Source organism: Misgurnus anguillicaudatus, chromosome 5 (genome assembly GCF_027580225.2).
Source record: "Misgurnus anguillicaudatus chromosome 5, ASM2758022v2, whole genome shotgun sequence".
Classification (NCBI taxonomy): domain Eukaryota; kingdom Metazoa; phylum Chordata; class Actinopteri; order Cypriniformes; family Cobitidae; genus Misgurnus; species Misgurnus anguillicaudatus.
In genome coordinates this window covers 9155301-9167191 of record NC_073341.2, presented here as the reverse complement: position 1 = coordinate 9167191, position 11891 = coordinate 9155301, and the positions used below count along the sequence as shown (strand labels likewise).

General features: G+C 37.8%; 1 protein-coding gene across 1 annotated transcript; it reads right to left on the bottom strand.

The window, feature by feature from the left end:
- Nucleotides 1–616: 616 nt before the first annotated feature.
- On the bottom strand, nt 617–10678 carry kiaa2013 (KIAA2013 ortholog). The gene is made up of 3 exons (XM_055167970.2): nt 9131–10678; nt 6094–6947; nt 617–1893 (listed from the first exon to the last, which is right to left on the bottom strand). Exons 1-3 carry the CDS (start codon nt 10116–10118, stop codon nt 1876–1878), a joined length of 1860 nt encoding a protein of 619 aa, XP_055023945.1. The 5' UTR covers nt 10119–10678; the 3' UTR covers nt 617–1875.
- Nucleotides 10679–11891: the final 1213 nt, after the last annotated feature.

Sequence of the window (11891 nt, the reverse complement as noted above, 5' to 3'; positions counted from 1 at the left end):
CATTCGCTTTGCAGCCCTCTATCGGCCAAAACCGCACTAAAGAAGTTTCCAACCGTCTGGTAGTGGTCCTGTAGTTCGAGTGAAAACTACAAAAACTTGCTTTATGGCAGACCTACAATCCAATCAGAGCCAGCTATGCTGCAGTATTTACGACAGTGGGTAATGAACAATTACGCTTCTAACCTTTATGACCACCATGTACTCATCCTCTGATGGCTACTTCCAGCAGGATAATGCACTTGTATGAACCATGTCACACCATGTCACAAAGCTCGAATCATTTCAAATTGGTTTCTTGAACATGACAATGAGTTCACTGTACTAAAATGGCCCCCACAGTCACCAGATCTCAACCCAATAGAGCATCTTTGGGATGTGGTGGGCTAACATGACCTGGATGTGCATCCCACAAATATCCATCAACTGCAAGATGCTACCCTATCAATATGGGCCAACATTTCTAAAGAATGCAACCTTGTTGAATCAATGCCATGTAGAATTAAGGCAGTTGTGAAGGCGAAAGGGGGTCAAACACAGTATTAGTATGGTGTTCCTAATAATCCTTTAGGTGAATGTATATCAAATTTACTTGTAGTCAATTGAAAGTAAGTTAGAATGAAGTCAAACAAAACAATTTATTAGATAATTATTCAAAAGCCAATTCACAATCCAAATCAAATACAAAGCTTAAATCAATACAGGGTTAAGCAATGCATACCTGGCAAAAACGACGATACACAGTAATAGTGTGGGTTCATCAGGCTACAAAATTCCCAAGTGAAATAAAAATACATGTTGTTCCCCCAGACACTTTTTTAATTTCTAAATATAGAAAATCACCCTTAACCTTTTACAAACTTTCCTTAAATATCCAGAGAGAGAACAAAGCATTGTAATAATGATTGGGATTTGTTAGTAACTGGGTCTTGTGGACCATATAGTGAAGGACTGGTTTACATGTTCAACATTGAGTGAAGTTTGCCTAATTTATTGTTACACTTCATCAGTGTATTCTGTTGTTATGGGTGTGAGACCATGCCAATCCCACTGAGACATTTTAAATGAAACCAAAGAGAGAACAGATGTGGTCTTGGTGAGGTGCGACTCTTCTGTCTTCACACATTGGGGTGGTTGTCTTGGAGGTAGACGTGAACTCTCTGAGAAAGTTTCTCAATTTTTGATTCTCACAGGAATTTTAGAAATTGCCTCCCTTTGGATTCAGCCATTTGGTGTCAGTCTTACAATCTACAGTCTTTGTTTGGTGGCTCTGTAGCTTTATTCTTTGAAGTTCTGGTTTTAGATCAAACCCTTTGTGATACATACACAGAACTGGAACATTAAAGGGATACTTCACTCAAAAATGAAAACTTCATTATGTCATTTGACCCCAATGTTTGTCTTTATGTTCAGAACCTAAATGCAATTCAATTCTTGGTTATGAAAAGTATAACAGATGTCCTTTGTGCATGTGTAAGCTATGTAAGACTGCTTTTATAATGTTTCAACTGCTTAATAAATTAATATTAAATTGTATAAAAGCACATAACTGTCAAAGTTCATAATCCTAAACAACCTTAGGAATTAAAAAATAAAAACAATAAGTTTAAAGATAGCTGCATATAAGTTGTTGTTTTCCAGTGAAGATTTTATTGTTGCTATAGCTTGTGAGCTACAAACAATAAATTCATTCAAAACCTGTTTGAATCCTTCATCTTTAATTTTTTATAATTAATTAAAAATCTAATCAAGCAACAATCAAAGTGTTAAACAAACACAGCAAAATGGAAGAGCAATATTTGATATAATTTCTCCTGCAACCCTGTTAAACTCAATCCTGAGGAGATCCGTATTTAATGTGTCTGCAAACACTGGGCTTCAAATAATGACATCATCCTGTTGAAATAATAAAAAACGGGTAAATATATGTATTAAGGTGCAAAACATTTATTTCTCAGATAGCTGTTGCGTCTCCATAACTATTCTTTTATAGTTATAAGAAGGTGTTAAAGTAAATAAATGCAAAATTCTATTTCAGAAATTCAATTTTGAAAAATCATAATGTCCTGTGGCCAGTAAATAGCGACACAATTTTAGCCTATATATGACATTTAGCAGTCATAATTTACACACATTTACACCTGTTAAATTCCTTTGACCTGATGGGTCAACATTCATTGAACAAGTTATACAAAATGCAGACATTGGGACTGCTGGCACAAGTGCTTAATAATCTATAATATTGACATCAACCTCTAATTCCAGTTACGACAAAGATTCATTTAAAATTTGCCTTCTCTATAAAACTTTCTACCTCCAAGTTATTTTTTTAACCTTAGAAAAATCCGTAACTGGACAAACTGAGAGGTCAATAGGTCAGTGAAGCTATGAGAAATCCATTCAAGCAATATTTTCATCCATACATTTTCAAGCATAAAGATGCAAAATATTTTTCCTTTTGTACTGAGGCCTACTTTATTTTTCTTATAGAAATGAACATGTATTATTATTGTAGTTATTTTTGGAGCATGCAGCTTCTCAAATCAGCATTTTCAGAAACTACAATATATCTTTGTAAATCAAATTTGTAATCATTGTAACTTTGTTTGGTCAGTCGTTGTAAAAAAGGTACAAAAGATGTCACTGGGACGGTACTTTAAAAAAAGTCCTAATATGAACCATTTTGGGGTACCAGTATGCACCTTGTGTACTTTCGAGGTACCAATATGCACCTATTTGGTACAAAAGCGTACTTTTTGAAAAGGTACCGCCCAGTGACAACTTTTGTGCCACCTCGTACCTTTTTTCTCAGAGTGTGCCACTTTAAAATGCACATTTGGCATAGAAATTACTCAATAAATGAATATTGCCGAAATGAAAAGAAATGAAAGAGGCATAGCTAACTATTGATTTGTTAATTTAAACAAACTTAAGCAATATAAAACACATCAGAATGTGACAATGCAAAAATATATGTTAAAGGTGCAGTGTGTAATTTTTAGAAGGATCTCTTGACAGAAATGCAAAATAATATACAAAACTATATTATCAGGGGTGTATAAAGACCTTTCATAATGAGCCGTTATGTGTTTATTACCTTAGAAAGAGACGTTTTTATCTACATACACCGAGGGTCCCCTTACATGGAAGCTGCCATTTTGTGCCACAATGTTTTTAAGAAGCTCTTAACAGACAAACTTTTTTACTAAGTTGTCTCGAACGATGACATGTTTGTCTGTGGTGGCTACCGTAGCTTCTCTATGTGTTTTTAAAAGCAAGAGGTGAGCAGTGACTGAGCGTTGGTTGCAATTTACAACCTCACCACTAGATGCCACTAAAATTTACACACTGTACCTTTAATGGGACACTTCACTTAAAAAAAAGCTCAATTTCCAGTTCCCCTAGAGCAAAACATTTGATTCCCACCGTCCCGGAATCCACCCAGCTGATCCCCGGGTCCGGCGGTACCACTTCCAGCACAGCTCAGCATAATCCATTGAATCTGATTAGCATCACGTTAAAAAACAACCAAAGGGTTTTGTTAATTGTTCCATTCAAAACTTGACTCCTTTGCAGTTACATCGACCAACGAAAAATTAAAAGTTGTGATATTCTAGGCAAAGGGACTTTTAAATCGAAATCGAACGAAATTAAGTCACAACCTCGAACTTCAAATTAAAAAATGGGGAGAAAAACTCTCATAGGTGCCTTTAAAAACATCTGTCCAGCGGAACGCAATTATATTTTAAACACGAGGGATGTATTGCTACTGTATTGTTTGAAATGCATATCATAAACAGGATTATTTACTACCTAGTAATCTGACTTTGGACACAGCGCAGCTCTCTGCACGTAAGTTACGCGAGAGTGAAAGAGGATTTTTGTGCAGCGGGTTATATTTGAGACAAAAGGGATAGTTTGCCTCAGCTCGCATGAAACGCACAAAACTGAACAAATACGTAAGGATTACTACTTTAGTTTATGTTTAGACTTCGGACAGATAACACGTGAGACAAAGAGAAGCGCATCTGCTTTTGACGCACTGTATTTATTTCAGATGCTAGGAGTCCAAGACGCTCGCATTAAGTAAAAACAGAGAATCGAATTGAATCGTGACCTTAGAATCGAAAATGTAATCGAATTGAGAATTTGGAGAATCATGACACCTCTAGGAACTATACTCTCATTCTGGCGTAATAATCAAAAACTTTGCTGCCGTTACATCGGCCTAGAAAATCGCAACTTTTAATTTTCCGTCAGTCTTAGTACACGATGTAACTACAGAAGAGTCAAGTTCCAAATAGGAAAAATATCGACACTCTTTGTCTACTTCTGAGCGCGATGCCAATGGTCTAATCAGATTCAATGGATTATGCTAAGCTAAGCTAAAAGTGGTACCGCCAGACCCAGAGATCAGCCGAATGGACTCCAAAACGGCAAGAATCAAATGTTCAACTCCAGTGGAACTGGAAAATTAGCATATGTTCAAAAAAAGTGGAATGTCCCTATAAGTAAATGTGATATTTCAGTTTTTCTTTGTAATAAATGTAATACATTTACAGGCATTTCTAAAATTCTGTTTTCACTTTGTCGTTATGGGGTACTGAGTGTAGATTAATGAGAAAAAATGTAAATGATTGTAGAACAGGACTGCAACATAACAAAACTGAATAAAGCAAAGGGGTCTGAATGTACTGTATGTACAATTTTTTTTATAAATAATGTCAAAATGCAGTAAATCTTAATGGTAAAAAAAAAGGCTTCATTTTCTTTAGCAAAACCTTATCCCTTTAAAACTTTATGGGGCGGTTTCCCGAACAGGGCTTATCCTAGTCCCAGACTAAAATGCATGTTTGAGCTACTTTAATTTAAAAACACCTTGTCCTGTTTAATTTGAACATATATCGGTGACATTGTTTTGTCTTACCTGTAGCATTTTAGGGTATGTTTGTAAAAACGTATTAAATGACTTTGGGGTGGTTTCCCAGACAGGGCTTAAGCCTAGTCCCAGACTAACTTAAATGTTAGTGTTGTCTTGATCGAAAACAACTTGCTCTGACATACCTGAAAATATATCAGTGCGCATGTTGTGTCTCAAGATGCACACCAGTAATGTTTATATAAATTATGCTTTTAAAAATGACTTAAATATCCTAATTTAACTAAGGCCTAGTCCTGGCTTAAGCTAATTCCTGTCCGGAAAACAGCCCCTAAATTACATTAACTGGACATAATCTTTACAGGTTTTGTAAGACTTATTGAACTCCATTTGTACTTTCTCATTTCAACCACTGATCAACGGTTATCTGCTTTCTGAAATTGATGACTAAAGAAGTTTATGATGTTAATCAGTCAAATAAGAGCGATGCCTGGGTTAAAAAATTTTTTAGAAGCAACAACAGATTTATATTCAAAGTTTAACATGTATATTTAAATGACACGTGAGATCCTGTTTGATAAAAAGCATAATTAAAAAAAAAAGAAAGTAGAAAAGAAAAGCAGAGTCCATTAACCCAAACCAACCTTAAACCAACTTGGAAGAAGAAAGTCTAGAAGGCACCAGTGAAAAGTTTACACACAAATTTCTGATCAAATAAATTTTTAATCCTCACTCAGTATCACATCAAAATCAAAATGAAATACTCGAAACAGATTTTTCCAGCTGTAAACGTCCTACATATAAAAGATGAAGTAAATCATTCACTCTTACTTTGCAAATTGTTCTTTTGCAAAGCAGAATAGCATTTCGTAATAAAATAAATAGATTGGTAGTTTATGACACAAGTCAGTTCCAAAATGTCAAAATGTTGGAAAACGAGGAAAGTAGCTGACTACTGCCCGTATAGCACTGGTGCTTTCAGTTTATAAAGAAGTCTGATATCGAGTAGCAGAAAACACGCCTCACACTCCAATTACAGCAGATTGAAAGTTTGATGGGTTACCCAAGCCATTAATCACTCAAGTGTCCAGAAGCAAAAACATCTTGCAAGGCAGAATTTGAGAGGAACAAAATTAGAATAAGGAAAAAAAGAAAAGGGGATCCACACACCACAAATACCACTCAAAAACTGCTCGTCTCGCTCTGGCCATCTATACCTTACTCCTGAAGAGCGGCTTGGCTCCTGGCCCGCAGTACTCGTTGTAGATGAGTTTAAAGAGGAATAGGTGGAAGAGTATGATGAGGGATGCCACGCTGAACCAGAAAAGGAACGGCAGCCCCGGGTACTGTTTGGCCATGTGGTCCTCGTGAGCCAAGATGGCCTTAACGTGCATGGTGTGCCTCAGGTCCTGCAAATGAGTGAGATCAGTGGAGAAGTACAGTAGGGGTGTTATGGGCTGGGTCACCATCACAGGAAACGTGTGACCTCGCAGCTCCGACGTCAGCTCCACGGGCTCGTTCATGCACCCGGCTTCACAGGCGTACAACTTTACGGGCTTCTCTTGGGGCTTGACGGACACGTGCAGGAAGGGTTTTCCTTCGGCATCCTGCAACACGGCCAAATTGATGAGGTCTTTATTGTAATGGATGCCCCTCAAAGAGTAGCTGTTGTGAAGAACGTCCGGGTCAGCCTGAAACTGGAGATGGTTTTCGGTGAACTGCAGACCTCCGAAACTAAGCACCATGCCCTGCATCATACCGTGAGCGCCTGCCGCAACAAGCACTTTGCAGCCTCTTTTCTGGAAAGTCAAGTTCCAGAGGTTGACAAGCTGCAGAATCTGAGCGACGTTGGTCAGGCGTTCAGGCCACAGGTTCTCGGCGTGCATGGTAGCGTGACCGCTGAAGCAGTGGTCAGCATAATTTAGACTGGACTCCAGCTTTTCATGCTCTTCAGCGGTGATACTCAGATCCAGCAAGGGCGCTGTGGAGGTGGAGAGGATGTAGTAGAGGGTGTTGTTGACTGTGCGACTGGACGGAGTGTGCGCGTCTGTTATCTTTCTGATCTCTACACCTGTGAAGCAGCAAATGGTACACAGAAAAATTGATTATGTTGTCAGTTTTTGAAATTAACAGATTAAAATTGTTCTATGCTGGAACAAAACATTTGATGTTTAACTCTTTCCCCGCCAGCTTTTTTTTTTTTAAAGTTTCATTTTTATGATTTTAACAAAAGTTTGGAGGTCTCGCGGTGCGAATGAGGCGTTTATCGTGCCACGGGAAACGCACAAGTTGAAAAATCTGAACTTTGGCGGAGCTTGCTCTAGTAGTGACGTGATTACAGGAAGCAAGCAGAGTCGCAGAAGTCCCTCCCATGACGCAAATTTACGTGTGAATGTCTTGATAACTAGAATTTCACACGCGAATGAAGCGAGTACACTCAAAATGTTAAAGCGCCCAACTATGCGTGGTAGACACGGATTTGACGCCTCAAAGGTGGATGGTGTGAACCCACAGTTAATTTGTTATATTAAGGCTTAATATATTTTAAACGAATGAGTTACAAAAAAATTCACCCCCCTCGCAGTTGTCATGAAGGGCAAAATTAAAGCTATAAAGACCAAAAACACTTTTTGTACCAGGCTGTAAAACATTATTTTCTGCTGTAAAGTTGGGCATTTTAACATGGGGGTCTATGGGAATTGACTCCCTTTTGGAGTCAGCCTCTAGTGGCCAGTTGATGAATTGCAGTTTAAGTCACTTCCGTAATTGCCTTCATCAGAGAAATCGGAAGGAGATAACTCCTCAATGGCAGGGAAAGATAGTGATGGTCGTTTTCGAAGCACTGCTTCATGAGGCTTTGAAACATTTACGAATCTTTTGTTTCGAATCAGTGGTTCGGAGCTTGTTTCAAACTGGCCCAAGTCACGTGATTTTAGCAAACGAGACTTCATTACGTCATAACTGTTTCGAAACGTTTCGAAAATCCGATGGTTCACCACTAGGGGGAGTTGATCACATGACCAGTGTCTAATATGTTTAGGTGAACTCGGGTCAGTTTTATTATGAAAGTTCATAAAACATTTATCCTTCTGACTAACACTGCCATTTTTTATACTTTTTGTTTAGAGACAGATTTAATGACAAAAATGTGCATAATTAAAAGGGTAGTTAGTTTTAATGATTTGTTTGACCTAAATAAAACTAAAAACACATAATAGACTTTTAACAATGTCTTAATTAAGTTAAATAATTATTTTAACATATTTTAATACAAATCTTGCTATTATTTTGTTAAAAAAAAGTGTCAAATGTTTGGACATATCTGCTTTACACTATTTTGACCAGCAGGGGTCGCCAGCGTGTGTGGTGTTTCGAACTGCTTCGAAAAACTGAAACAATTTTCGAAGCAATTGATTCAATTGATTCGAAGCTTCGAAAAGCTTCATTTCTCCCATCACTAGGGAAAGAGTTAATAAAAGGCCTAAAGTAAAAAAAATCTGGAGATTTGGTAGTGTTGTTATATTATTAATTAGTGATGCTTGAATGTTCAGCAACCAAAACTATTTGGCCGAAAATAACAAAAAGCATTTTCGATACTCAGCTGAATAAGTGAAAAAAGGACCGAATTAATTTTACTGAACAAAGAGGTTTCTGATAAAGTGATCATATAGCAACCAGCATAAAGCCGGAAGAAAAATTCCACATTTACGTGTAGACGAGGGTCAGCGTGCTGTGTACAGTGCACGTGATGCAAACTTTGTCGCAATGCACAGGCGTCAAACGTCTGTGTACGCATAGTAGTCAAATGAGCTATGCTTTGCAAGGCTCTGGAATTCACTGGGTGTGTACATTTAAAAAAATTATACTTCAGGGTTAAAAGTCCACACTTTAAAAATGCAGCGAACATGTTGCCAGTGTGTAAGCATTTTAAAGTGTCCGAGAAAGATGCTTTTTTTGCTATTTTCCGGCTAATAGTTTTAGTTGCCGATCAATCGGTGAATCCTTTTTTATATGTTCCATTGGCCTTTTCAAGGGAAACATAAATTGAATTTGTTTAAAAGTGGAGCAAGTGTGCAGGCAACCGGAGCTTGAAACCAGTTATCATCATTTTTCTTAAACATTTCTATTTCATTAAAATAGATTTACTAATTACATTAATTTTTTGTAAAATGTTGGCAAGCCAAATTTCTAAAAGCCCAAACCCATCACTGGCATATTGTAATGTAGGTGGGTGTTAATGTATTCAACACTTGCCAGATATGAAGAGATCAACCCATGCTTGCTGGTGCTCTTGCATTAATTCTTCCACATTAGGTCGGAGAACATCCACCATCTCTCTCTTGACTCCTTCTCTGAGCTTGCCAAGGGTCTCATCCAGTTTCGCACCATCGGTGGGCTCCGAGGTGTGAATCACACTCACCACAGTCTCTAAATATTCCGATTTGGCAGGGATTTGAATTTTTGTGCTTAATCTCTTTGTGGCTACCACCACAAACACGAAATCCTTTCTCTCGGTGAGCACCCTGCCCGAGGACAGCGTGAATTCTTTTTCCTCCATCGTCTCCATGGTGCTCCTAAATGAACGAGACTCGGCGGACACGTCAAAAGAAACAGCACTGTCTGTAGGATTCGATATGTGAATCCTCTGGAGATAAACATTGGATCGGCTGCGATGGGCGACAAACTCCTCTCGGACAATGATGCAATCTCGAGACGACTGAGACTTACTTGTCAGAATGCATCGAGAAGATAGCACAGAGCCTTTTCGGTACCACAGCATCATAGCCCTCGCCTCCGAGTACACGCCTGGCATCAGCAGCCGCACTATTGGGGAGTACTCGGTTTGGTGAACCGGTGCAGACCCGGGCTGTGAAGACGACGCTACCCAAAGTTTGTTAGAGTCCACGTCGACCAAAAAATGTCCATTACCCACAACAAACGGTACTGAGTCTTTTGTCTGTGGGGTGTAAACCACTCCCTCCCCTCTGTCAACCAGGGACACCCACCTGTTAATATCAGTCTGCAAACACACCCCTGCAGCTCCCCCAGATTCCCTGGAGAGGCTCAAAAACTTCAGGAGCCCACCTGAGCTCGAGTACCAGTAAAAAATGAGGAAGAGCAGAAATCCGACTAAAACACGACGGGCCCAGCTGCTGGAAAGCAAACCAGGCAGGCACTTTAATCTCTGCTGCAGCCACATGGTCTGTCTTTGGCTCCAAATGATCTTTAATGGATCACTCATAAACTACTGCTGTCTTCCTCAAAGGAGGGTGATCGCTGTATAGTACAGCAGTAAATGCTAGGAGTGGCCACCAGGCATTGTAGAATTAACTTATCAAGTATAACTTGAAAAACAACACACGAGAGCGAGCTAACTAGATGTGTAGGAAAGTATTAGAGGCAAATCTACTTCCTCTCACAAGAAGCACTAAACAGTTCTCGACTCCTTGGCGTTTAATCTCATGAGTTTAGCGATTCTGTGCAAACGATAAATCCAAACATCTGATTTTATTATAAAATCATCCACTTTCTTCTGTAACGAGTTTATTTCTATGCTGAAGTTTCTGTTATCGTGCTGGTCAACACATTTCTGCTCACGCGGCACACGTTGACTCTTTGAGGGTTGACTTTCTGAAGCTCTTGCAACGCAAATATCGCCTAATGTTTGTCCGCTCGTGTTTATTTCATCTGCGCTTGTTTATTTTCGGTGTGAAGTGTACCTGTCATCTCTCTCAGCCAGCTGACATGTCTCATGTTTGCGGAAGAAAACCAGGCTGCCGTAAAACACCGGAAGTGTCGTAGCGCAACGCAAGACCTGTCGTAGTTCAAGTACGTCACTGTTCTGCGATGAGCTGTCTCTTTTTAAAATTAATGCTTCAAAATATCTACCAAAAGAGACAGAATACACAAAAAACCTCTACAGAAATGAAAACATACAGATTATATTTTGTAAAGTTTCACAAATAACATACGATAAGATAAATAAGTACGATAAAAACTAAAGATCAAATAAATAAAAATATACACATAAAAATTAACAAGTTAAACATATGAAAACATTATGCATCAGAGGTAATACAGAAAAAGTCATCATAATATTTCAAAAATCTTTCATTTTTCGCGATTAGCCGTCTCTTGTCTGTGTAACGTCATGGAAACGTAGTATTGGAAGTTAAAGCAGATTCTGGACCTGTAATAACTGTGGTTCACTTACATTGTACTGCCCACTTGTAAAATGTTTGTGATTTTATTGTTAAGAATATTGATGGTGATTTTGTTTATTTTGGAAACGTGCTTTTTGATGTTTTGAAGAAGACACCCATGATACTATTTACATAATAAATTTGATTATTTTGTTAGCAAAATTTCACATTCACAAATGTTAATTTTCTGGAAACAATTTAAAAAATAAATAAATGAAACTTTATATTGATTCTATAAGATTTTCTTTAAAGCAAAAGGCAAGATCTTTGAAAATCTGTACGTTATTAATATTTTATTGTAAATTCCCCCTAGCATATTTTGTCGTTGTTATAATATTGTTACTGTCAAGTATTTAATTGATGATTGTTGTTAATTCAATAAAAAAAATATAAAGCAGATTGTGGACCAGCGCAGACTCACTTAAGAGTAGTATGCATTTTAAGTAGTATGGTAGTATGCTATAGTTGCAATAGTAAACTGATTTCACAATTATATAACAGCTTATATGACATTTCATATATATGAATATATAACAGTTTTTATATGTAATATTTAAAATATTTTTGTTAATCATATTTAAACGTACCTTATTCATATCATATGAACTACCAATAACTTATGGGGAAAAGAGGACGGTCACGTAAAAACGCGGAAAACGTGACTTACGTGACTGTACATCATTTCGTGATACAGGGTTTCCTATTCACCTAGGTTGCTCCAAATAGATTTTGCTCTTTTTGAGCTTGCCTCGGTTTGACGAATGTTTTTGGGAAATGAAATAAGAATAATGAAGTATGAATATGATAGCATA

What these genes read in the sequence shown, in the direction of transcription:
- kiaa2013 (XM_055167970.2), bottom strand. Translation starts at nt 10,118, where the DNA reads ATGAGTGATCCATTAAAGATCATTTGGAGCCAAAGACAGACCATGTGG. An exon ending in GGTTGATCTCTTCATATCTG is followed by an intron (nt 6,948 to 9,130) that starts GCAAGTGTTGAA and finishes GCTGCTTCACAG; the next exon opens with GTGTAGAGATCAGAAAGATA.